This window comes from Calliopsis andreniformis, chromosome 6 (genome assembly GCF_051401765.1).
Source record: "Calliopsis andreniformis isolate RMS-2024a chromosome 6, iyCalAndr_principal, whole genome shotgun sequence".
Taxonomy (NCBI): Eukaryota; Metazoa; Arthropoda; class Insecta; order Hymenoptera; family Andrenidae; genus Calliopsis; species Calliopsis andreniformis.
Window position 1 is genome coordinate 2,396,373 of NC_135067.1, and position 24,972 is coordinate 2,421,344.

General features: G+C 31.9%; 3 protein-coding genes across 4 annotated transcripts in view; 2 read left to right on the forward strand and 1 right to left on the reverse strand.

Moving 5' to 3' along the window:
- The first annotated feature begins 203 nt into the window (after window positions 1–203).
- LOC143180544 (uncharacterized) lies at window positions 204–4,190 on the forward strand. 2 transcript variants are annotated; one of them, XM_076380336.1, is made up of 3 exons: window positions 204–765; window positions 2,956–3,241; window positions 3,339–4,190. In XM_076380336.1, the coding sequence occupies exons 2-3, from the start codon at window positions 2,969–2,971 to the stop codon at window positions 3,828–3,830; spliced, it is 765 nt and encodes a 254-aa protein (XP_076236451.1). In that variant the 5' UTR covers window positions 204–765; window positions 2,956–2,968; the 3' UTR covers window positions 3,831–4,190. The 2 variants fall into 2 exon arrangements, with proteins under 2 accessions (XP_076236451.1, XP_076236450.1); XM_076380335.1 differs by lacking the exon at window positions 204–765 and adding an exon at window positions 2,580–2,676.
- Window positions 4,191–4,496: 306 nt separating this feature from the next.
- LOC143180619 (arylalkylamine N-acetyltransferase 1) lies at window positions 4,497–7,143 on the forward strand. The gene is made up of 4 exons (XM_076380478.1): window positions 4,497–4,621; window positions 4,720–4,990; window positions 5,099–5,197; window positions 6,542–7,143. The coding sequence occupies exons 2-4, from the start codon at window positions 4,733–4,735 to the stop codon at window positions 6,920–6,922; spliced, it is 738 nt and encodes a 245-aa protein (XP_076236593.1). The 5' UTR covers window positions 4,497–4,621; window positions 4,720–4,732; the 3' UTR covers window positions 6,923–7,143.
- A 5,226-nt stretch (window positions 7,144–12,369) lies between these two features.
- LOC143180940 (uncharacterized) overlaps window positions 12,370–24,972 on the reverse strand; it is a 29,177-nt gene continuing 16,574 nt past the window's right edge. The window contains exons 2-7 of the mRNA XM_076381001.1: window positions 24,636–24,942; window positions 20,505–20,780; window positions 19,795–20,027; window positions 19,436–19,702; window positions 17,574–17,829; window positions 12,370–17,232 (exon numbers count right to left, since the gene is read on the reverse strand). Of these exons, the coding sequence (XP_076237116.1) occupies window positions 17,060–17,232; window positions 17,574–17,829; window positions 19,436–19,702; window positions 19,795–20,027; window positions 20,505–20,780; window positions 24,636–24,921 (1,491 nt within the window). The 5' untranslated portion in view covers window positions 24,922–24,942 and the 3' untranslated portion in view covers window positions 12,370–17,059. The remainder of the gene's footprint in view (window positions 17,233–17,573; window positions 17,830–19,435; window positions 19,703–19,794; window positions 20,028–20,504; window positions 20,781–24,635; window positions 24,943–24,972) is intronic.

A 24,972-nucleotide genomic window follows, 5' to 3' on the forward strand; every position in this document is an offset into this window, starting at 1 on the left:
GTTAAATGGATACAAATATTTTTGTATGCATTATATAAAATAACCATTTTGTATGAATAAAAATAAAATCTAGTTATTTCAGATTACTTATTAGTTATTAAATATACATAAATATAAGAGCAATTAAGGGTGTTCATAAAAAAAACCCTTGTCAAATTTTACAATATTTTTATAACATTTTTTAGAATACGTTCTAATAGTCAGAAGGTAGACACAAAACGCAACGTATATTATAAAAAAAGATAAGAATTGAGAAGAATCATTGCTTATAAATCCATAATTATTTGTTGCAAAATGTCTATTTTATAATTATCAAACTGATACTCTGATATTAAGAATTTATAAGAATACATCAGCTTGGTCATGTTAAGACTAGTGAAAATAGTGCGGGAATTCCCTGAATTAACTACCTAGACACTAGGAACTAGTCTATTTTTCCTTTCTGAACAGTTTGGCCTCTGTTCCATCGACCAATAGCTAATTTTTCCTCAGAGGGAACATCTGTCATTCGCTACTGTCATCGGGGATAATAATGCTGGGATCTTCTTTTGTAATATTTCATTACGGGAAGAACCTTTAGTTCGATATTAGATATCCCGAGAATCGAAACGTTTTGTTTCGCGATAGAGTGAGATAAAAGAGTCACCAAGAACGTTTCATGTTGCAATTTATTGGATCGTTCCCCGGTGCATAGTCCTCACTGCACAGCGCTTCGAGAAACCAAGATATCTCGTAATTGTTCTCTACTAAACAAAGACAATCATTGTGAGTAAATCATTATTTTCTTAACAATTATTAAGGAAATTTGGCTTTCATTATGTTAAGCAAATGAGAATTCTGTTGTTCAAATACTAGTTTGACAGTCAGTTTGACAGCGAGTTATCGCGGCACATTTCAAATTGTTATCAGTAACTAACAATAAGTTTCCTAGTAATCGACTTATAACTTGTGATTGTACGTTCTACTTGATAGTGTTATCATTGGTAGAGATTTACTTGTGCCGTTAATTTTATAGAAAATTTTACAAAAACTAATATTTTCTTTTAGAAAAGTAATGGCAAATAATTTAATGATTTAATGGAAATTGAGGTATTTTACTCAACTTTACGCAAATAGCTCACAGAGTTCAGTGCTATCTGAGTAAATTTCTTTTTTTCTATAATCCTATTTCATTAGAAATATTTTATTACATTTATTTCTACTTACGAATTAGCTTATCAATGGGATTTAAAAATGAATTATGATATTTTAAATAACCGTGAGAATTTTTGGCAGATGTGCTTTCTTTTTAGAAAACTAGAATATTGGTAATTGAGCTCACAGGATACTATTCGTTTAAAGATTCATTCAATGTTGACCTTAAACCTACTCGAGTCAATGTATATTAATGACTAGTGAAGGTTGAATGAATTTGCAACTCTCAAATTCACGTTGCGTGTAGGAATTTTAAATCAAGCAAAATTTTCTTCCCTCAGTGACGGCGTCGATTTTCGTGATCGTATCGAGACATACCTCCTACTGAAGGATCCATACTCTTAAGGATACCCCTATTGTAAAAGTTGACATTATATGGTACTAATCCACGTTAAACTGAAGGCTCGAACTCCTTACCCCCAACTGTAACTTATTTACAATTGAGTCAATAAGCTTTGCTATATCCTGACCTTTTACACGATACATGTGTCGAGTCCGCACCCAGCGTGTTGAAATGAGATTAGCGTTCACAGATCCAATGGCCTTCTAAACTCTCCTGTTAGATAACCAGATTTATCTAGAATGCACTTCGTGACCCCCCTCATCGTCGCGGCCTTGCATGCACACAAAATCACGTGGTTCACTGACTCGTGCCCATCAGACGGCGTATCAAGTTTCTTATTTACCGCTCTCTTTCTTCGAGCCGCATGCATGCTACTCGCCAACGATTGTTGATCGAGTATAATAAGGACCATTTAACTTCAAAGAATGCACTTATGTTCTATCCTCTAGAATCCTATGAATCGAATACCTTTCAATAACTTATTACAACATAAAATCAAAAAATGAAATAATACAAAATTAAAAAATGCTAGGTATGTGTTATGTATAGATTAAGGATTTTTTTTATTTTTATCTATTCATAGAAAATTGAAGTGTGCAAAAAGTATAGAATACACACATAATGTGTAAAAATATCCAGAATATCAAAAGTAAAATACAAAGATTTAAGGAACAAGCCTTATTTTATTTAGAAGCTGAAATAAATTTTTAGTCTGTTTCCATGATTTTAATAGTATTTATGAAAATTTGAATTTTTATGAACAATTACAGTTTAGATCTGTGATATTAATTCTTTATTATCCTAGAATTAGATGTAAGCCAACTTTTCTGTCTGTTTTATTTCAATTTTCAGGTAACAGGTACAATGTAAAAATTACACTGAAATTAATGAAAAAATACAACGTATAATTTTATTGTATTTTGAAGCAAGATAAGATAAGTAAAAGATAGCAGTATCAAATGCTTTTCTTAAATTTATTTATATTTGGCTGTGGCATTGTACCTTTCACTGATAGCGTTAACGTGTATATGTTAATCGCAATCGCGAGTGTTAGCTAGCATATTATACACGGAGCAAGTTGTCTAATGGTCAGTATATCGTAGTCCGTCAGTATCTGAAGATCTTCCGTCAACAATGAGGTACGGAGGAATTTGTGATTTGAGTTGAATTTAATTTGAAAAAAATATTTCTTTCATTTACATTAGTTTAAACTATAATTCTAAAACTTATTGTAGCCAGAAATTAGCTATGAAATTTATACATAAATTTAAAATTTACTTTACACTTTATTTTTCTATTAGGAAGACTTACTCTTTATTTTTACACGTTTTAAAATTATATTGATTGTACAATAATTTAAATTAAATGAAATGGGCTTATCTTGATTAATTAAACATTAATTATTGAATATGTTTTAGGACTAGAAAGAGAATGCCATCTTATCGCCTATGGGGCTCTACAGAAGATGGGGCCATTGAATTTGAGTCCTTGACAGAGGACACTTTAGAAGGTGCTCTAAATGTTATTAGAGAGAGTTTCTTTGTGCACGAAAGTGTATGCAAGGGCGTGGCTTTAATTTCTGAAGACGGTGCTTCAAAAGAACTTGAAGAACTCTGTTTAGATGCCGCTAAAGATGGCGTCAGTGTCGTGGCCGTTGAGGTTGCTAGTGGTGATATTGTTGGAGTTGCTTTTAACAAAGTTCAGGTAAAGAAAACTGCTATTTAAGATGTTAAGAAATAGTAAATGAAAAGGAAATGAAATCTATTTCTTTTTAAATCTAATTTATAAATCTTATTTTTAGGTGCTTAAAAACTCAACAGAGAAAAGTGCTTTTGAAGTATTCAGTGAACACTGTAAATATAAGTCATCGAAAGCTTTGGTGGACTTCATGATTAATGTAGATTCTAGGATAAATTTGTTTAAGCATTACAACACTGACTGTATCTTAGAAATAATGTTTTTGGCCACTATGTCTACCAAACAAAAATGTAGAATAGGAGAATTGCTAGTATCTTCATCTATAGAGTTAGCGAAAGAGCTGAAACAAGGAAAATTAGTGAAAACACCAGTGGTAATAAATAATGACAAAACAATTCAGAATGTAGCTGCAATACCAAACTTGGTGTCTGCTATCATGACATCAAACTATTCGCAAAAAATTGCTACTAAATGTGGATTTAAAAACCTGATTCGTGTCAACTATAAAGAGTTCTCTTTTGGAGAAAAGACTTTTAGCGAGAGAATAGGAAATGAACATCTTGACTGTGTTTTAGTGGCCAAAAGACTATCTTAATTAACAATAAATATCAGTAGGGAATATTGATAGACATTTAACTAATGTAAAATTTTATATGTTCTATTGAAAAGTTTACTAATATAGAGGTATTGTAAATATAGAGAAATTATGTAATGGAATTTCATGATCATGAGATTTCCACACATTATAACAATTTGATCTGTTATCAATCAAATTATAATTCTTTGAATCAACAGACATAGAAATTGGAAGGAGTGATAATAAAACATCTGGAATGTTTAGATGAATTTGTATAAGTATGTATAGAATTTGTTTATGGTTGAAGGCTTGAAGCTTTTTAAGATAAATAATATCAAGTATTGTAACGCATAGAAAATATAAATAAATGGAATTATATTTAAAAACTGTTCCTTCTTTTTGTCATTTCTAAATTGTCAATGGTTGTTTAAAAATTTGTTTAAACCGTTAAGAAAACGTAATTTTGTTTATATAATTTCTGGAAAGTTGTTTAACGTTTTAGGCAAGGAGGAGATAGCGGAGATTCGATCTCGTTTCTAGGTCTCTCTAGTGATAGATAACAAAAGTGTTTTCCCACCATGTACTAATGACACAGATGAACATAGTTATCTAGACAGAGACTACATCAACAGAGCGTGGGCTGTAGGCAATAACTGGCTCGAATTTAACTTCATTGTACGACCGAATCAGCACGCGCAAAGATCAGTGTAGCGCGTTTTTTAAGTAAAAGTTTGTTTAATTGTACAGTCATTCATTGTATCGCGTGTAATATATTTTCTACTTTTTGAAATAGGATTTCAAGATTGAAGGTATCAAAATACTTAAAATTTTATAACTTTTCTTTGAAACATTAAGGATTCTAAGACAGCAAGAAACGATATAACCATTTTTATTTTATTTTTTTCAGAATTATACTAGCCATGACTCAAAATGACTTGAGAACTAACGAGTTGGAGTTCAAATTACTGACCAAAGATAAGATCCCGGAAGCTTTGATGATTCAAGCCGAAACCATGAAACAAGAATGTTTAGCTATAGGTTTGGGAATGTTCGAAGAACCAGGCGCGCCGGAAGAAATGCAATTGGTCTTCAAAGAAATTGTGAAAGACGGTGCCACAGTAATTGCTGTGGACAGAAGAACTGATCAACTGGCTGCAGTAGCTTTTAACAAGATACACGTAAGTTTTTGACCATTTTTGTTCTTTCTATTCCAGTTTTAGTGACCTGAACAGTTTACTTTCTCTGAGATTACTAGTTGAAACGTTTCTTTCTCTTTCTGTTTGAAGGCTCGGCCAAGAGATGGTGTAAAAGACCAGTTGGAAGTTTTCATAGAGGAGAATCTTAAACACCAGTCTTGTCAGGAACTGGTCAAGTTTCTTGATGACGTGAGTACTTTTGTGATCATTAGTTGAATTACTTCGTTTCAATTAACATGTTTACTGTGCAACGGAACCTGCGCGCCCTGTGTTCTATTTTCATTCCAAGCGAGTCGTATTCCACTGTTTCTTCGCTGTGTGCTAGAAGAAATCGATCGTCACATTTAAAAGCATACATACAGTAGAACGAAACATAAGAAAAGTGGAAGCAGTTAACGAGTTAAGCATTGCTTTCTGTTTTTTTATAACTTTGCATAGTGTATTGACAATTACATTTTTAAATAAATTACAAAATGAGATTTTAAAATGAGTTTAAATAGAAAGTTAATTATAATAATGGAACTCATATAAAAAAAATATGTTTTTAACAAATATGAGACTGATAAATAAGTTTCATTACAATCAGGTTTTTTAGTAAAAAATACATTTCTAAAATTCAGAAGCATTTCGTATTTAAAAAAATGCAAGAATAATTATTTATAAAATCGAACTTGAAATTGATATTGTCAAATGTGTCAATGTGAAGAATTTTTGTACAAATCAAATGTATAAATTTTTGTTATTTCTAGACATCAAATAACTCTTAAAGAAAGCAACTCTTATCATTATGTACATATGCAATATAAACGTTTGCGGTTTTCGTAGTATCAAATTGTGAATGCATTTATACTTAGCGAGTTGTAAATAAAAGTTGTGTTTGACTATTCTCAGTGAAATCAAGATATTTTCAGTTATTTATCTCTAAGTAATGATATTTGTAGTAGACTAAATTTTTTGTTGTCATAAAAGTTTATTGAAACACAGCATAAAATTTAATTCTTTTATTTTATATCTGTGACACTTCTAATTAATTTATTTATTCAATATTTTATTAATAATAAGCAGTTTTTTACGAACCTAACTAGAATTTTATAGATACTAAGACGAAAAGTTGTTTACTTTATGCAAATTGCATACACTTTTCAAAAATGAAACAACTCAAAAAATACGATTTTTGAGTAACAACCATGAAGTCGTTTGGTAAACAAATTTTTGTTTATCGTGGACATTTTAATAATTGAATTTCGAAATTGTAGAGTTCAATTAATGAATTCTTCATATGTAATTTGAATAATATAAACAAAATCATGTATTGCAAATAATGAGTAGCCATTCTTCAGACAGATTATTTGAGTAAAATGACTTTCGTTAGATAATTCCATTCTTTTTGGCAATATTATTTATTTTTATATTATTGTTCTTCTAAAATTATGAACAGCTTTTTGTTTTCTTTGAATAGTAGACATTTTTTACTCGTGTTACTTCTAAAATACATGTGCGATATAATACCACAAATAATGAGATCTGTTACAGGTTCAAAACAGTGTGGACATTTTCGAAAAGTATAATGTTAATGGAGCTTTAGAACTATTTTATCTTGGCACTAATCCACGATATCAAGGTCGAGGAATCGGTGGCCAAATGGTGGAAAAATGCATAGAGTTCAGTAGAAGTCTCTTAAATGGTACAATGCAAATTAGTTCAATCGATAATGAAAGGTCTAACGAACACGTGATTCCGCAAATAGTGTACGGTATATTTGCCTCGAATTATAGTCAGCGAATCGCTGACAAATTGGGTTTTGAGTGTTTACACGAAGTGCATTATGATGATTACACTTTTCGTGGTAAGAAATTGTCCGAGAGAATAGGGGACACACATAAAACAGCTAGACTGCAAGTTTTTAAACTCTAAATATGTATTCTAAAATTAAATGGTGAACCTAGTAGTACATTAATTAACTAAGGCAGTCATTATTTTATTAGTCATTACAAAGTAATTGCTTAGTTGTACTTATAAAATAAAAAGTAGGATAATAAGAGTTGGACAGAAATGTTATGTTACTATTCTTAGTTTTTGTTAGTTTCAATTATATTCTTCTGATGTAACAGTAATTATTTTATTAAAATCTTACTTATCAATTTCTTTTGCATTTTATTGTTTAAGTATACATTTATTTATTTATATATAAGTAGAGTTTATACTCTACTTATTAGAGAAAACGAAATACAAATTAAATTTGCCTCATGCTAAGACTAAAATATAATTTCATATTGACAAAATTTCAGATTTTTTATCTTAGAAAGAAGAATGGATGACATCATCGTAACATATTATTTATTGCTGTCGCGACAAATAATAAATTGCAAATAAGCAACATATTAGAGTGTCAAAAGGAAAAAAGATATCACATTTTATATTTATTGTAGTAGAAGATGGGCCACGTAGTAAAGGTGTGCGGGATCCCAAAAATGCCGAGAACCCAAGACCCAGGTCGGGACAAGATCCTGAAAATGTTCGGGATTCTTGAAAATTTCGAAAACCCAAATGCCGCTTCGGTATTCGTTTTGTTAATTATCGTCATGGTTTTTAGAGGTGTGCAAGAATCCAAAAATATGAAGTCGAAACGAGATGATAATTCTGCTCAAGATTAAGTTGTCAAAAGATCAGGTCCTTAACACGTTGACACTAATCTTTGCGGTTGGCCAGCGTCACATCGGTTTCGTAGATACTGACACTGTATGTAATGTTCTAACCTCGTACTCGGTTTTTTTGCTGACTGAAATCAAAAAGAGAGAGAGTGGAAAAGAATAAAAAGGAAAGGGTTTTGTTGTGGGCCTGCTCTAATGGGCTCGTCAGTAAGGCTACCTAGTACACCCTGTTTTAGACGCGGGGATGGTTACATCAGCTCAGAAAGTTGTATTTGTAGGAAAGGACAGTTACATGACTATCTTGGAGAAAGTGGTAAGTAGGAGTAACTCCCTCTACTGGCGAAGTATACTGTGGAGGAGGAATCCACATATAGATTACGTTTAAATTTTATATGAAAATATTTCGAATACTAGGGGGGAAGAGGTATTCCCCCTTTGCTTCAAAATCATTATTTAGCGAAGTTCTATCAATAACGAACCTGAATTTATGGCAAGTTTAATTATCTTAAGTACATGAAAATAAAGAAAAATTTTCTCTAACTCAAAAATTATCGGGATTCTCAAAATACCAAGAATTTCGAGAATCCAAGTTTTACTTCTAGTTTATGTTCCGGAAACGTTTCTAATATTATAGGAATTCGCGTATAATATGGAAAATTCGAAATCATAATTGTATTTAACAAAGTTGAACTCCAGACGAAATTCGGATTCTCAAAACTCGGGAATCTTGAGATTTTCAAAAACCCGACATTTTCGAAATTTCAAATATTTTCGAGAATATTAACATTTTCAAATAGTTTAATCCATACATACTTTCAAAACCTGATTTTGACGACCTGATCTTGAAAATAATTGTATCATTTTGTTTCGATTTCATACTTTCAAATTCTTGAACATCTCTAAAAACTATGGTGATATTGAACAAAACCGAAGCAGCATTTGCATTCTCGAAATTTTGGAAAATTCCGAACACTTTCGGAAATCCCAAGAGAAATTTCCACCCCGTTCCGATTCGACATTTCCAGGATCCTGCATACCTTTATCACGTAGATAATGTAATTTTTGTTATCATGGATGATACAATTTCGAAGGACTTTCAAAAGATAATATTTGATTTGTTGTAGGTTGTAAGTATGGGGACTTACTATGACTTGGCTATTTTTTGATATGTTTTATATTTTTAAAAAATGAAATACGACAAAGTGCCCAAACTGCAAAACTAATAGAGAGGAATCTTCTCTTTACTTTTACAGTTTGTCCGTTTTATTGCATTGTATTGTTTAAAGATATAGCTAATGTCCTGTATTAGATGCCGTCCAGCGTTAGGATAATTCTCACCGATTTTGATCATGTAAAATATATGATGTAACAATCAATATTTTTAATAATCTTTTTTTATACATTCATATAAGTACCTAGTGATCAGCCTCAGTTCCTTATTATGTAGTTTGTTCCGATTTATGAATAATCGATTATGAAATCATGAACTTGTACCTGAAAGGTCGGGTTGTCTGAATGTATAAGTCTGCTGTATGTTTTGAGCTACCCAAAATCGTCAGATTTTCCTAGAGTAAATTGTTTCACGAGTACTCGCCTGAAGCCGTCCGTTTTTTTCGGTTCGATCCGAACCCGTAATTTCAGGTATCTGCACACCCCTAGAACTTGAACTTCTGTGCGTACATACATATTTTGCTTTTGTGCGTAACTTGGAACATAACAAGTCTGGAATGCAAACATAAAATATCAATCATTCCTTCGGCGACTAAAGTTACCAATATAACAATAGCAGCTTCACACTTACAATTAGTGTCCACTATTGTAATTTCGACCACTGTAATTTCGGTTGCCAAAAGGATGTCTTATATTTATAGGTTGAAAATAAGTGTCCTATTTTTCAAATATCTTTTGTTAATAACTTTTTAGCAAACAATGAGCAATAGTTAAAACTTTTTGAAGGTTACTCGGGAGAGAGTCTTTGCTGTTTTACATTGCGTAAAATGCTGGTCTATTCCTTACCTGCGCGGTATGCTATCCTTTTTAAGGTCTTACTAAAAGGATACTGTGGCCCTCTGAATGAGTGACACTCAGTAATAGATTTTAATACACCATACGCAATATAAAATAGCGTGTACTAAAGTACTAATTGTTTTCGGACATATGTGCATACGAATTTTTTTCATTGTCTTTGTGTTTAGAATCTGCCTTTTAAAAACACGTTAGGAACCCACATGTTAGGAACATCCTGTATACAATGTATTTATACAAGATGAGAAAAACGGGTTCATAACTTTTAGAGTAAATACTACTTACCAAATGGAACAGAAATCAGGTCTAAAATGTAATATTTTCAAAGATATAAACAATTTTTTGTTCCTGTTTAATTGAGCGATTTGCTTGCTTCAGAAGCGACCATACGCAACAATGCAGCATCTGTCTATCTATTCTACATACGTATCATAAATCATAACACAGGATTATCTCATTATGAGATGTGTCTAAATAAATGTTAGTTATAGCACAGTAGCTCTTGAAACGAGCAAATCACTTACTTAAATATGTAGACACAATTGTTTATAGCTTTGAAAATATTAATTTTTTGTCCCACTTTATTAGGTCTTTTTTGCTCAATTTAACGAGTACTATCTATCCTAAGTTATGAACCGTTCTTTACCTGGATAAACGATTGGTCGGTTAATCCGAAAATATATACTAGGTATTATGTGTAGAAAAAATACATTAATGAAAAGGGCACGTACTTATACATATATATGATACGGTAATACAAGGTTCCTTATAATATAAGAACTCTACATTCTGCGAAAGGCAACATGGAATCCAGTTTTGTCAGTAAATTTAACACTACTATTGTTATCATGTTGTACTATTTTTACAAATCCAGACAAAAAGTATGTTCTTGACGAAATAAAAGTATTGAAAATATTTGTTCAGTTAGCAGCTGAGAAAGATTGTTAAAAAGAAAGATTAAAAAAAATAGCTCAATCTTTATTTAAAGGTTTATGTTCCTGTATAATTCCGTTTAGTTTTGTTAATATAAACGTATTGCACACTAGTTCAAAATAAACGATCTTTCTTGCGAAAGTTGAGTTACTCGATTATCAAAAAATTCGATCATACGAACAGCATGTGCTGTAATTGGTTCGGGTAATCGAGGTTTTACTGTACATACATATCTCGGAAACTAAACTGACTGCTAGATATAGGTATAGGAAAATGTTATCAAAATGATGACTCTGACTTGTTTCAGTATTATCGATGTGAAGGAAGGTCATCTTCCATTTTTGTTTGCATAATCCTATAATTTGTTATTCATCAGTGAAAAATAATTTTGTACGAATAGATGACATGCGATATCATAATTTTGAACTAGAACTTTATAGAGAATGTTAAAGATTTACAAAGAACTTTACTAGAACATACATCACAAATTTTAGAGCAAATAGTTATCACCAATGTCTATAGACATGTATAAGCTAGAAACATATGAATACATGTACCGTTCAATCACATTATCTTCTCGATTTTATACTGAAGATATGCATCCATAATTCGTTGCCACATGTTCTCCGCTGTTGTTAGAACATTTTGATAGACTTCATCTTTCAATGCATCCTAAAAAGTCTAAGGAAGTAGGTAAGATTTGGAGGACAAGCCGGCCTATTTGTACCACCGTGACCAATCCAACACCTATGAAAAATTTAATCAAGTGTTTTGAAAATGGTTCAAGTATTTACTTGAATGAGTTCAAAGTTATGATATCGCATGTCACCCAGTTTGTGCAAAATTGCTTTCCGCTTGAATGTTTTTTTGCCCTCTTTTTCTATTATATAAGAAAAAATAATAGATTTCTTGCCTCGTTGGATTCGTCTCGAATCCTGTTCGCTGATAGACAGAAAAAAATAAAAAGTGTCCTTGAACACTTATATAAAAGAACAAACAATAAATTAAATATCGTCTTGAAGATTCTTCAAAATCGTATCATCCATGATAAAAAAAGACGTTGATTCGTCTATTACAAGAATAATTGAATAAATCCACCCTGTTTAAGGTTCTTGTACTAACTTTAACTCTGTGAGTTGATAATGTGTGACTTGTCAGTAGGTTTTCTTAGTTCAGTGCTTGGTTGTTGTCACAATGCGATACTGTTGCTAATCTCGAGATGCAAACTTTTTTTAAATAAATACTATACATTTATTTTCTCTCGTTCAGTCATGGTTCTTCTTATCGTAGGAGTAACAAAGGAAAGTAGAATAAATGATCTGTGTCGAAACCAGCTGAGAGTCACCTGCCTTTCGGAGCACTACTGTATCCTAGATATGGAAATATGTATTAAAATAATAAAGTCGAAGTATTAATTGTTTGGGTACTAGCCTTGGGTGCAACTGTACTGCGTAGTATTCGTACGGTTAAAGATAACAATGTATGTAAACAATTATAATTTTTTTCCTTTCTTTGTATTCTGAGGAGGGAATGAGATCTCAGACTTGACTCAGCAGAAGGGTTCTCTGTTGTACTCCAGTTCAACAGCAAGTGTTTTGAAGAGATCCTTCACAGTATATTCTAGGAAGTGTCCCACAGTGTTTCACGTATAATTAATTTTGTTGGCTCGTCTTTTTCTGTAATGTCGTTGATCTCCTTATTCTATCACGTCAAGGATAAATAAGGGAAAGGTTTTATTATTGCATCTTATTGCCTTTTTATATAAGTATATATATGTATGTATTAACACATTTACAATCCTGGTACATAATATTGTTAAATATAGTGAGTATATTTGAGCGTAATTATAAATCCAAATATCGACGACAATATTTTAATTTTGTCATTTCAGTTGTCTTCGAGGATGTTGCTTTCGTGAATAACCATTTCCAAGTTATTTGACGGAATCGTATGTTCTCATTTAGAAAATTTATGTTAATAAATTTTGTAAGGTTGATACTATTCATTGAAGTTCAATATACATTACAATATCTGAACTGTCTTTTACATGTTCACTGTCATTCTTGCAGTACTACAATTTTCATCCTTAGGATTACATATTACTTGCTTTTAGGACTGATAGTGAACTTATTGAGGTAATAAAATACTGCGATGAAAAATTGCGATGAAATTACCTTTATATTTTGATGAGGAAAGGTATAATGTTATATTTGAAAGAAAACAATATTTAAAGAAGATATTTAAATTGTGCATTATTTTTTGTGCATACTTTATTTTTCATTAACAAACAGGAATTTTCCAAGATAAAAGATTAGAATTTCAATGTTTCTCATCAAAATATGAAGTTTATTTCTACGAACCAGTATTATCTAATTAAAACAGTACGAGATCAAAATTGCTCAAATAAAAAAAAAAAAAAAAAAAAAGAAATAATTTAAACAGTAATTGTATTCATCGCATTTGGTCGTCGAAAGTTTGGATTCTTCAGTTTCAAAGATTTCGATCTTCTAAATGCCAAAAATATTCTGAGAAGTTTCTTGAAAACAACGTTCGTCTGTCGTTTGAAGTAATAAATAATTTTTGATAACTTTTCATTTTAAAAGAAAACTAGAGAACTTGAAAAAATGATAGAATTATTTTGGCATTCCAGAAGTGAGAACTATAATTTTAACATGTCACACTTAATGTTCTATTTATGGGAAAGACACCCAGTATAAATATACGGCACTGCTGATCGCTGGTAAATAGTTAATAAGTTTGTAAAGCATCTATCCGAAAAAGATGCGAAATACAAGTTACTTTCGCGTTCGACATTGCACGCTATGTCATATTTATTAATTGGTGAGATCGTACACTACTGTCCTTTTATATAAAATTATTTAACCCGTAACCAACCAGATACACCACTGGTTTCATGCTGTGGATAATCTTCAACTCAAACAAACAACTTGAACATCTTGTTTGACTGCACTATCTCTGGTAAATGCTACTTAAATGGTCGAACCCTTGAGGCCACAACTGTTTGATAAAAAAATAAATTGCTATTAGAAGCGAGCGACTGGATATCTGTATACCAGAATATATTCTCAACATTTGGCAATAACAACAAGCGCAATTGAACAACATTTTCGGGAACAATCCGACGTCTGGCCTAGAAGGGTTGACCAGCTACTTGATACTTGATAAAAATAGCAAGTTATTGCGCACAGAGTTATAGAAATTGAAATAAATTATTTCGCGCGTTTAAATACAGAGGATTCTAAGGTTATTTCATTCAGAACTTAGAGTTCAATGCCTTAAATAGAGAGATTTTGTAGAAATATCAGACATCTGACGCAATTCTTATTTGTATGCCGTCTGAAAGTTAGTTTTCCTGATGTCCTTTATGTATCTTCTCAACCTTCTTTCGTCTAGAACTTTTGTGTTTTTGAATAATTTACGTATTCTTTATTTAAACATGAATGTGAAAAAAGTGTTTCTTTGTTTTTTACTATTGACTTGTTTTACTTCTCACAGTAAATTAGTTTTCAAACATGTTACTTAAATAATCCACTCTCTCCACTGAAGGATTTAAGTACTATTTTTGATGCTTTCTCTTTGTTCAAAATTCTAAGCGTACTTTTACTATTCGATTATAAAACTTTAGAATCATTTTTTGTGTATTAAGTAACAGCGCTTCGAAGAAACTCAGATTCAAGCTCCTCGTTTCTATAAAGGAATGTGATCTCTCTGAATACTTATTATGAATAAATGTTGCGACTATAGTGTGTAATAACAGTTGTAAGTTAGTACGTTCGTTATTGTTTTTCATTGTTATTGTAGCAGATTGTAGCTACTAATATTAGTAGTACTTTGGAACGCTGGTTACTTTTATAAAAAATGTTGGACGTATGGCGTTTCCTTTAAATAGAATATGTATAATATGATTGACGGTATTTCCAACAACGAATACTCTGCTATCTTACTGAGCTAGAGAGATCTTCTAGCTACCAACAATTATCTTCATATCGTGCTTCGATGTTTTGACACGAACGATTCTTAATTACGGTTAATACATAAAGGTGTGGAGTACTTAATTCTACAGTCGAGTCTGGACTTATGAAGACTCGATGGTTTGGCACGAATGCTAGTTCCATTTACTCGTTCCGAGTCAGTTTTGAACTTTTGATTTTTGTTTCTTTCCCTTGGTTTTAATCGATTTTTCGTGGGACTTCGTTTAGCCATTTGGGGAGAAGGAGGAGTGGATATTTCGGGGTAAGATAAACGCTTAATTTTACAAGGTTTGCCTAACAATGAAATGCACTAATATCACTCTTAGAAAAAAAGAATTTAAAAATTCTGTAACTAAGTTACAGATAGATTTTTTTGCCTAACTGCACGCACTCAAGTCTCCTATAATTGTTTGTTAAATTTAAGAATGTTACTAAACTGTAGTAAAAACTCAAATCTTAAAATTTTTTTCCGAATTTTTTTAGCCAAACAGAAACTCAACTCGTTTCACTTCTTTGATCAGGCATGTATTATGGAAAAACGTCTAGAGCAGCTAGACTATGTGATAACAATTTACTAAATAAATATCTATTTATATAGATAACTTCAATATAAACCAGTATACAATATACAGGTGTTCGACAAGGAATAAAATTCTACTTGTCAATCTAGGACGAAAATCAAGAATGACAAAATTGCGTTTAAGGCTTCGTTTCAAAATTAGTAATTGTTGAGAAAACACCTAAAATTCACGTAAAACGTGTCTGACCTGAGACAAATTTTACTATTGATTTGCATTAGTCGGTTCAGACACAGCAAAGTCAGTAGAATAAGTTCCGAGTCAGATACATTTCATGCGCGCTTTAGGCGTTTTCTCAATTAATAACTCTAAAACGAAGTCCCAAACGCATCTTAAGGAATCGTACTTTAAAATTTCTAACACCTGTCGTCGAACACGTTGTATAATATAATTATGGTTAATAATTCAATATAACCAATGAAGGAATTGTCTATTAACAGAATTGAAATTTTACAAGTACACAAAAATTGATCCCTAAAACATAGTTCGTTCATTCGGGGAAGGGTATTCTTCATTCTGACACAAGCAGAAGATCAGTATAGATTCTGAGATTCATTTTAAACGAATCTCTTACTACAGATTATTTTGACTGTATAAATCGAATCTGCTCGTGTTTCATGTTATTTTTGCAAAACTGTGCTTTCATTCATACACACACGAGTTTATTTCATAATACTGAGGATCTTTTACCTTTGGCAAATACACTCTACTCATTTCACGTATACGTGACGTAGAAATACGTAGAAATTTAGGAGCTTTATACAATGGAATCTCTGTACTCCAAATCACAAATTGGAGAATTAACTTTATGTTTGCCTTGTTCGCAAATTATTGCCCTGAAAAATTTACAAATGCGAAGATTGAACCTTGCTGATTCTCTCTATTTATTTTTTCAAAGGTGTACTTAGATTTATAATCTTGGTTGTTAAACTTTATGTCAAAATTACACATAGAATTTACAGTAGCAAAAAACATGAAATCTAAATACACCTGTAATATTTTGAAATTTTGTTAATTCCAGTACGTAACTATTTGTGTTTATAAAATATCTTCTGCATTTTTTTTCCTTTGTATTTTCTTTCCTTATTCACGCATACATTCTCTAACCACACTCATTGTTTCACAAGTTACAATACTTTCGAAAATATAAAATATATCTTGTTATCAAAATAAAATATAAATTGGCAATAACGTTGTATGGCTAGACGGATGCTTACACTTGGCAATAGGTACATAGGAAACATTAATCGCTTGCTCCTTCCTTCTCCACCCTTTCTTAATTCAGTTTTGTATGTACCGAGTAATCAATACTACTATCGCTTGCCTCACCGTCTTTTATTATCATTCTGGTGAAGTTCTTTCAGTACGTTCAGAGAAAAAACTGCATCAGGTAAAAGCAAATAATAAGGGTCAACCAACTTAATCAAAATAATTGTAGCAGATCTAAAGATGAACTTTTTGCGCGTATAATAATTTATTTTCCCTAGTTTTTTAAAAATTTGGCTGTTACTATTAATTTTGGTAAAAATTAATTAAGTCAGTTTCCTTTGTCGGTTTCAGTTGTCTTTGAACGCACTATGTACACAAATTTTTTGTTGTACACATTAATTCTGGAATGTCATTGTTTCGCATTCTCCTTTAAACTTTTAATTTCTATAAAATATTGGCACCCGATCCTTCTTTGGTTGTGCAACTTCAAAATGAAATTTCTGAGATTATATTTATAATATTTTAGCTTTAAGGTAAATAAAATGGATTCATTAATCACACTGATTTTTTCATTGAGACCTTTCTTTCCCTTGAAAGAATTTTCAAAAGTGTATCAGGAGGTATATGTTTGTATAAACCTCTGAAATGGTTTTGTTAGCAAATTCATCTTTGGGAAGGTTCGCATTGCACATCGGGCGGCTGCATTGTTAAGTAGCAGGGCTGAGTGTCTCTGAAGTGTGACCTGACAAGCAAACCCAAGCCCAGGAGAACCACCGGGAGACCCAAGAGAGCACAGATAAGTTCTCCAGTGACCGTAGGTGACCACGCAATGAAACCTGTTTGAGTGTTTTTTCTTCAGTTTTATCTATTTTTTCTTCCCTAATACTTTTTAGTTTCTTTTATGTTAATCTTTAATTATTCCAACAAAACTAACAATACGAGGTTTCCAAACGTAATTTAAACTTTAGTTTTTATATTAAGTAAGCTTAAACTCAACGTATATTAGTTAGCATGTAATACATTTTGCAATGTATTTTTTATCTACTAAAAGTAAATATCTGACAATGAGTATAAAAGTTCAATCTTATTTAAAGAAATTTAAATAGAAGCTTAGTAGACTGTTGATATAATTTTACTAGAAAATGTTAGACTACAGAAACTTCTTTAAGAAACTTACCGCCATTGGCACCGATATCCATTTTATAAATACTCCACCAAATTCCAGACAAAGGTAGAGACACGGTTGCAGTTGCAATGGTAAAGACAGCACTTTCGCTCATGGACAAAAAGTTCAGAGCAGAGATAGAAAAAACTATATAAGCAACCAGGAAAGACCATCCATGAATGGCAACGTTTGAGCAGGAATCAGAGTTCTTGAAATGGCACGTTAATCCAAGTTCGACAGTTTTATATAAATCTGCTGGCGATAAGCCCTGAAAATGACATTTTTCAATGTAGACAATAATTAAAAAATTTAACTTATTGGACAGATGTGACTCCCCTATTTGTTCCATATGCAACTATTTGCATACTAACTCTTATTTTTAATAAACTAGTAACTGAAGCTGACCTTCAACCAAACTATGTAATTCAATTTCTAAAACTTATAAATCTAAAAAATTGTATCTACATAGTTAAGACTCTTGTCGTAACTTTTCTTGTAATAAAATCATTGTACGTAAACCTTTCTATCCATGCGATTATTGTACCATGTCGCTAATAACTGAATCGTTAATGTGACGATAAATTTAAAAAAAATTTTAATTTTGAAATTAAACGTATATATTTGGAAGATAATAATAGAATTAATGCTTTAAGCCATAAAACACTTATAATTTTTACGATTGATACAATCTTTTGCATAAGCTGTTAAGATGTATTGATTGTTCCATAGTACAGGGTGTTCGACAACAGGTGTTAGAAATTTTAAGGGGTGATGCTATATGACAAAATAGGACAAAAATCAAGCATAACAAAATTGTGTTTAAAGCTTCGTTTGGGAGTTATTAATTAGTTGGGGGGAAAAAACAACGCCTAAAATACGCGTAAAATGTATTGATTTGAAACTTATTTGAAACTGACAAACAGAAATTACAAAGAGGAACTTACAAAGATTCCCAAAAATTCCCAAAAATTCCCAAAAATGTCCGAGATTTTCGAAAATTCCCAGGTTTCCCGAAAATATCCGGGTTTTTCATTCTGGTGATCAGATTTTAAGGATTCTAGTAATTAGCTTGTTTTCCTATATTTCGTTGAGCATTCTTGGAAATCCCGAACCTTCTCAGGAATTTCAGACATTTCCGGGATCCTACACACCCCTTGTTCTGGGTTAGTTGGCCATAGAGCTGGCCACCTATTTTGGGAGGTCTACTTCTAGAAAGTCCTGAGTATTTTCTCTCTCCGGGTCGTTCGTCTCAAAATGGGTAAATGTAAATAGGTGGAGTAACAAAAAATGAGCGCGAATGAGATATTAATACCTGACACAAGCTAAAATAATGAGTAAATGGTCTGGATAGGGAGGGTACGTTTATTTTAAATTCGTAATGTTGGAGATACTTGGTGAAGCCACTTCCGAAAACTGGTGGGGAAATTCCGCCCAACTAAATCGGAGCCATTGTAACAGCGAAGTCGGTAGAATAAGCCTCAAGTCAGGTACGTTTCTCGTAAATTTTAAGCGCTTTTTCAAAAATTAATAATTCTGAAACAAGACTTCAAACGCATTTTGATCATTATTAATTTTCGTTTTATTTCAAAATAAAATATATTTATATTTAAAAAGTTTTGACATCTGTTGTCAAACACCTCGTATATTTATAATAAAAAACTATTAAGCAAAGATAAAATTTATGTTATTGTGCTGTAGTAAAAATGAAAATATTGGGATTGTTGTAAATTTTTACAAACGTGTATATGAGAACAATATTAAGTAACACTTGTGTTTTATAGTTAAATTACATTGTTCTAAAAGAACTACAGCTGTGAATAAATCCGAAAGAGTTTGAAATTACTAAAACAGAGAATAATTTTTGTCTTACTTACTCTACCTATTCCTGGTAATGTGTCGATCCAGCACATCGTTAAAATACCAAAAAATGCGATTAAATGAATGTAGAACAAAGTTTCGAGAATGGGAGGTTTTGGAATATGTTTCGGCTTGATTGTAGGGTCAGGATCTGTTACATGCAATAGCCTGCCACCCTCTTCTTCAGACCCACGTCGCCGAATATCCCTAGAGGACACTAAACGTGACACCGTGTACAGAAAAGAGTTTTGCTGATTTGCCATTATTTGACACATATTTTGTTGCTGGAACGGAAAAGGACACGTTATCCCAGAAATAAATGAATGGTAAAGATGCAACATTTGACTTCTTTGTTAATTCGTAGTTGTATTCTTACCTCTGTGATATAGTGGCCTTCAAGTAGCGTGAAGAACATTGCGAATGCAGCTAAAGCGCCAACGTAGACAAATGTCCAAATGGCTTTAACTCCCCAAGTACCTCTGACTGAGGTGGTGTGAGCGGCAACTTCTCTTCCTCTGCAACGAAACTCGTCACAGAGTCCATAGTCGACGCTTATGAACAAACCTACTATAATCGTGGTACTTGAGAAGATTCGTTGCAAGCTCATCACTGTAACAAACATTTAATATTATACCTTTTAATGTTAATCCTTCATAAAAAAATATCAGAGTCATTGCGTGATGCGAAATCACTTCTGATTTTCAATGTTGGCTACTGAAAATGCACCACCTTACAAATGTCAATGCTCTTGGTTTAACTGTCACATGAGAAGTAATCATCTGTGTAATGTTGGTTATTAAAGATCAAATTTTCTTTTTTTCACTTGAAATTTTGATATATACAAGTTAGATATACTTAATTATTACATGTGTAATTACTTTCACATTCAACAAATAATATTTTTAGCGACTGTTGCTATTTTATTGGCCACTACTGTACAAAACATTTAACTAGCAAAAATGAAAATTGAAAGGAATGTTGTTTTGTAGTTATTTATAGAAACAAAAGTCCAGTTTAATGAAAATAATCATAATTTTCATTTAAATGATTAGAAATTAGTAAATCTTGATTGACCATGTAATTTACTTTTTCGACAGAAGAAGAAGTAGTAGACCAGGGAGAACACCAGAGTAATGCCTTTAATCGGATCCTGAAGGTGACACAGTACTCTGTTCTTGTCCAAAGCGAGAGTTGCGAGGATGCCAGAGAAAGCATAAATACAGCTTACTTTGAGTAAGGCGCATCTAGGTATTTTGATTCGCATACTGTTAGGAATCAGAGCCGGTGGTGGCGACACCCTTCCTGCGATGAAGCATATAATTCCCAAAATGCAAGTTGAGAAAAAGGCAGTGAAAAGGAGTCCTGCGGATATAAAAAGTGATTAAGTCATTAAATGATCATTTTTTGAATTAATATAGATTGTGAAAAGTAAAGTTTCTGCATTACAACTACATACACTACTGTCTATTGTCTACAAATATTTAGATACTTGGTGAAACATTATAAAAGTAATCATTTTTTGAATTAATATAGATTGTGAAAAATAAAGTTTCTGCATTACAACTACATACACTACTATCTATTGTCTACAAATATTTGGATACTTGGTGAAACATTATCATATTTCACATAGTTCTACGTGATTTTTTAAAAACTATAGCTATTTTTTCAACATACTAATATCATGCCGGTTGCCACTGTGTTGATAAAAGTTTCCATAAATGGATGACATCGATGTCTAGAAGAACTAATATAAGTTATTTGTAAAAATCGTTCCAACAAATGACGAATATTATTAAATACGTTGTTCATATATTAACTCTTTCTCATAAGAGCACTCAGAGGTATGGGTAGTAGGTACTATATATGGTAGGTTAGTAGGTACTATATATGGCTGGTTGGTCGAAATTGGAAGTTGGAACAGTACTTGTATCCATCTTTATCGTCGCTACGGACACCGATTATTAAATTTGACCGATTCTGCCAAATAATGAAAGTTCATGTGACCCAATTTTATAATTGTATTCGAATAGGCAATCTTATTTCATCATGATTAATTAAATCCACATTTCTTCCGTGTGTCAACCTAAGAGCTGTAAACAGTAGTAGTGTTTCTATCTCTTAGTTCTCAACCGCAATGGTAAGAGCCTGGCCACACGAGTACTGACGGACGATTGTAGGTGTGTCTTTTTCAATTGAGAAAACAAGGAAAGATATACAACGGACGTCGTAACATTCGTTATATCAACGCTCGTGTGACCGGACTCTAAAAGTACCTTGCTGGAAGATCTCCGACAGGAAAGGGTTAATGTGAGAGATGTGTAAAAACCTAAGATTACGGATCCTGGGTAGGTCATGAATTTTTTTCGGAATCCCAAATGTTTCCAATGTTTAAGTTGGGAATCCGAAAGTTATGTAATTATTATAAATATAGTAGTTTTTCAGCATCATGTATTGTGCAAGTTTGTGTGTTAAACCTGACTAAGAGATTGCAAAGAAGTATCATACAGAATGCTCCAGGTGGTACACGTGTAAAAGGGTTATTCTATATGAAGAAATAAATCGAAAATATAGAATAAAATTTTTTAATATCATGTTTCGTTTTCGAGAAAATTGACTTTGAATTTTAACAGAATATGAGCGCACCGAAGTAGTTTTAGGCATTTAAGGGGTAAATGAAGAAAGGGGAACGTTTCTAGCATACCTACTGTAGAAACGTCAATGATCAGATGGTGAGTGTTCTCCTTAGTGAGTATTCTCCAGAATAGTCTAAACTGTACTTTCATACGTTTGTACTCGATTATAATTTAAACTAAATTTTCTCAAAAAGGAAGCACGATATTTACACGTATAATCACTATCTTTCTACGTGAACCACCAGTTCTGAGACACCTTATATTTATGTGGTTACAACCCAATTCAAATTGAGAGTTAGTTACCCATTTCGAGTACCTACACACTACACATCTCTAATGAATATTTGAGTGACTTATCCGGATAGCACTTTTCCGAGAAACTTTTTTCTTTCTGGGTATCCCAGTACCAGGGTACATATTTCGGATATTAACAGTTGCAATTGTTAGTTATCATATTACTGATAAGATTCTGAACATACTACTTGTATCAATTCTTCTAGACATTAATATTATTTAGCGTGATAATTCGTTTAGAGAAACTTTCATTGAAATGAAAATATAACCTTTATAGGGCAAAGCTGAGCAAAACAGGATATGTACTTAAAAATTGACGCTTTGTCCTCGGCCATATAGACTGATTATAGTTTGACAATATAAAATGTATTGTAGAATTGGTAATAAAAATCAGTCTGTGCCACAACTAACATGATTTATATTAAATTAAGAAGTTATATCTATTACGTACAACACCTTGTAGACGTAGAGTAACTTTTCATTGTGAATTCATTCGATGTTATTGACAAAATAGAATCCTAATCTTCAGTTAATATGATACTAATACCGAGAATAATTGGATAAAGCAATATATGTATGAAATGTGAAATGTAAATATAGACTTGATAATGCAAATGAAGGCTGATTGAAATTTTCACTATTATTTGCCTAAAATTCAGATAAATTTTGCAAAAATCACAAAAAATTCATTAAACTGAAATTATTTTTTTTTATTTATGACATTTGCACTACATATAAACGATATAATCATAGTTATAAGTTACATGGCAGCATATTTTTATCTATAGTACTAACTATCCCGTTTTGGCCTATTTTTCCCTACGTTATTGCAAAAGAAGGAAATACAAAATGGAGCAACTAAAACAAGTCACATACATAACTCGCTTGTTGTTCACGATAGACAAAAATTTGTCAGACAAAATTTATCTGCTTGGTTTTGAGAGAGAATTTAATCTGCGTTACTAATTTTTTTATATTATATTCCTTTTTCAAGATGCAATCTAGTTTTTAATAAATGACTTAATGCAGTTCGTCATTTTTTACAAAAAAGTATAGAGACACATATACAAAAATATTAGTTTATGGGATATTTTAATTTAGACATGATGTATTTTTTTCTTCAAGACAATAAAGGATAATAAGGTGAGTTCAGTTCTATCATTTCATTTACGGCTTTCTTAAAAAATGTGAAAATTAAAGCAACTAACTTTTTACTAATTGTAGTATGGAGTATATTGTAAAAGATAATTCATATCAATATTACATGCAATATAAAACGATTTATGGAATAGTATCCGATTCGTTTTATTATTCTCAACCATTTCGTAGGAAAAAGTACGTGAAATAAAAATATCTTCTAAATGAATGGTGTTTTGACATAAGTGGCTTAATAATGTCGTGGATTGACTACAACTCTATTTAATGTTTTAAAAATAGCACAGATACAGTAAAAGTGTGTTTAAAAGCTTGAATGTGAAATTTTACTCAGACGCTTAACTTACGGACTAATATGAGAACTCATTTAGGTCAATTTGTAGTACTTCGAAATACACCTGTTACATTTTTTATTTTGTTGTCCTGTAGTATCAAAATATATTGATTTTCAGCTCTAGGTTAATCAACATATAGTTCACCGTGAGAGAAACAATAAGAAATCGGCTGCCATTCAATGCGCGACGCGTGGATCGGAGTTCTGGGTCTGAGATATTTGCATTTTCTGCATATATGAATGTTCCTCTCTTAAAAGAGTGTTACGCTATAAGATATAGCCTATGTTACTCAGTAAAAAATAATTTTCTAAAGAATGAACAAATTTTCCAAATCGGTTCAGTAGTTTCAGAATTTACCCTGAGAAACCAAAGTAACTTTACCTTTTTATACATAATATAATTATTATTAGTATAATAGTATGGATGATGAACTATATCGAATGATATATTAGAAAATATGATTCCATTTACAAAAAAAATCGACTTACATATGCCCTCTACACCTCTACTTATAAAACAATTATTGGTATCGGATTGTATCCCTTTCGAAACCAAGCAAGTTTTCTTTGAAAAATTATTTCCTATCGTCAACACTAAACGAGTTATTGAGGTGACTTGTTTTAGTTGCCCGATTTCGTATAGTATTTAAAATAGTGTAGATTACAATAAAATTAATTTCCAATAGTAAAGAAAACAAAGATGTTCAAACACTAATAATAAATATTGCGTTAAATCATAAAAGCGTCTATGCTAGTTAAGTTTAATTAACATTACTTGTCATTTTCTATAACAGATACCTGTGTAAGCGTTGGAAACGGTGCTGATGCTTTCGAGATAAAGAGGATAGCTGATAATCAAAAAAGTAATGGACACAATGACAGTCAGGAGGGTGGCGATGAAGCAGATTTTTTGCCAAGTCGCCCTATTCGTATCGAACAGCTTATCAGTGGTTTGATAAGCGACATATGGCGATTCCTCCGTGTCGGTATACTCTTCGATTTCGACATCGCTTCCTGTGCACCGAAGCTCTTCCTGCTCCTCGTCGTCAACCATCGCCGAAACACAACCAGCCAGACCCGCCATTCTTTATGTCTTGCTCTCGTGCTGTTTGGGAATGAATATTAAATATAATCT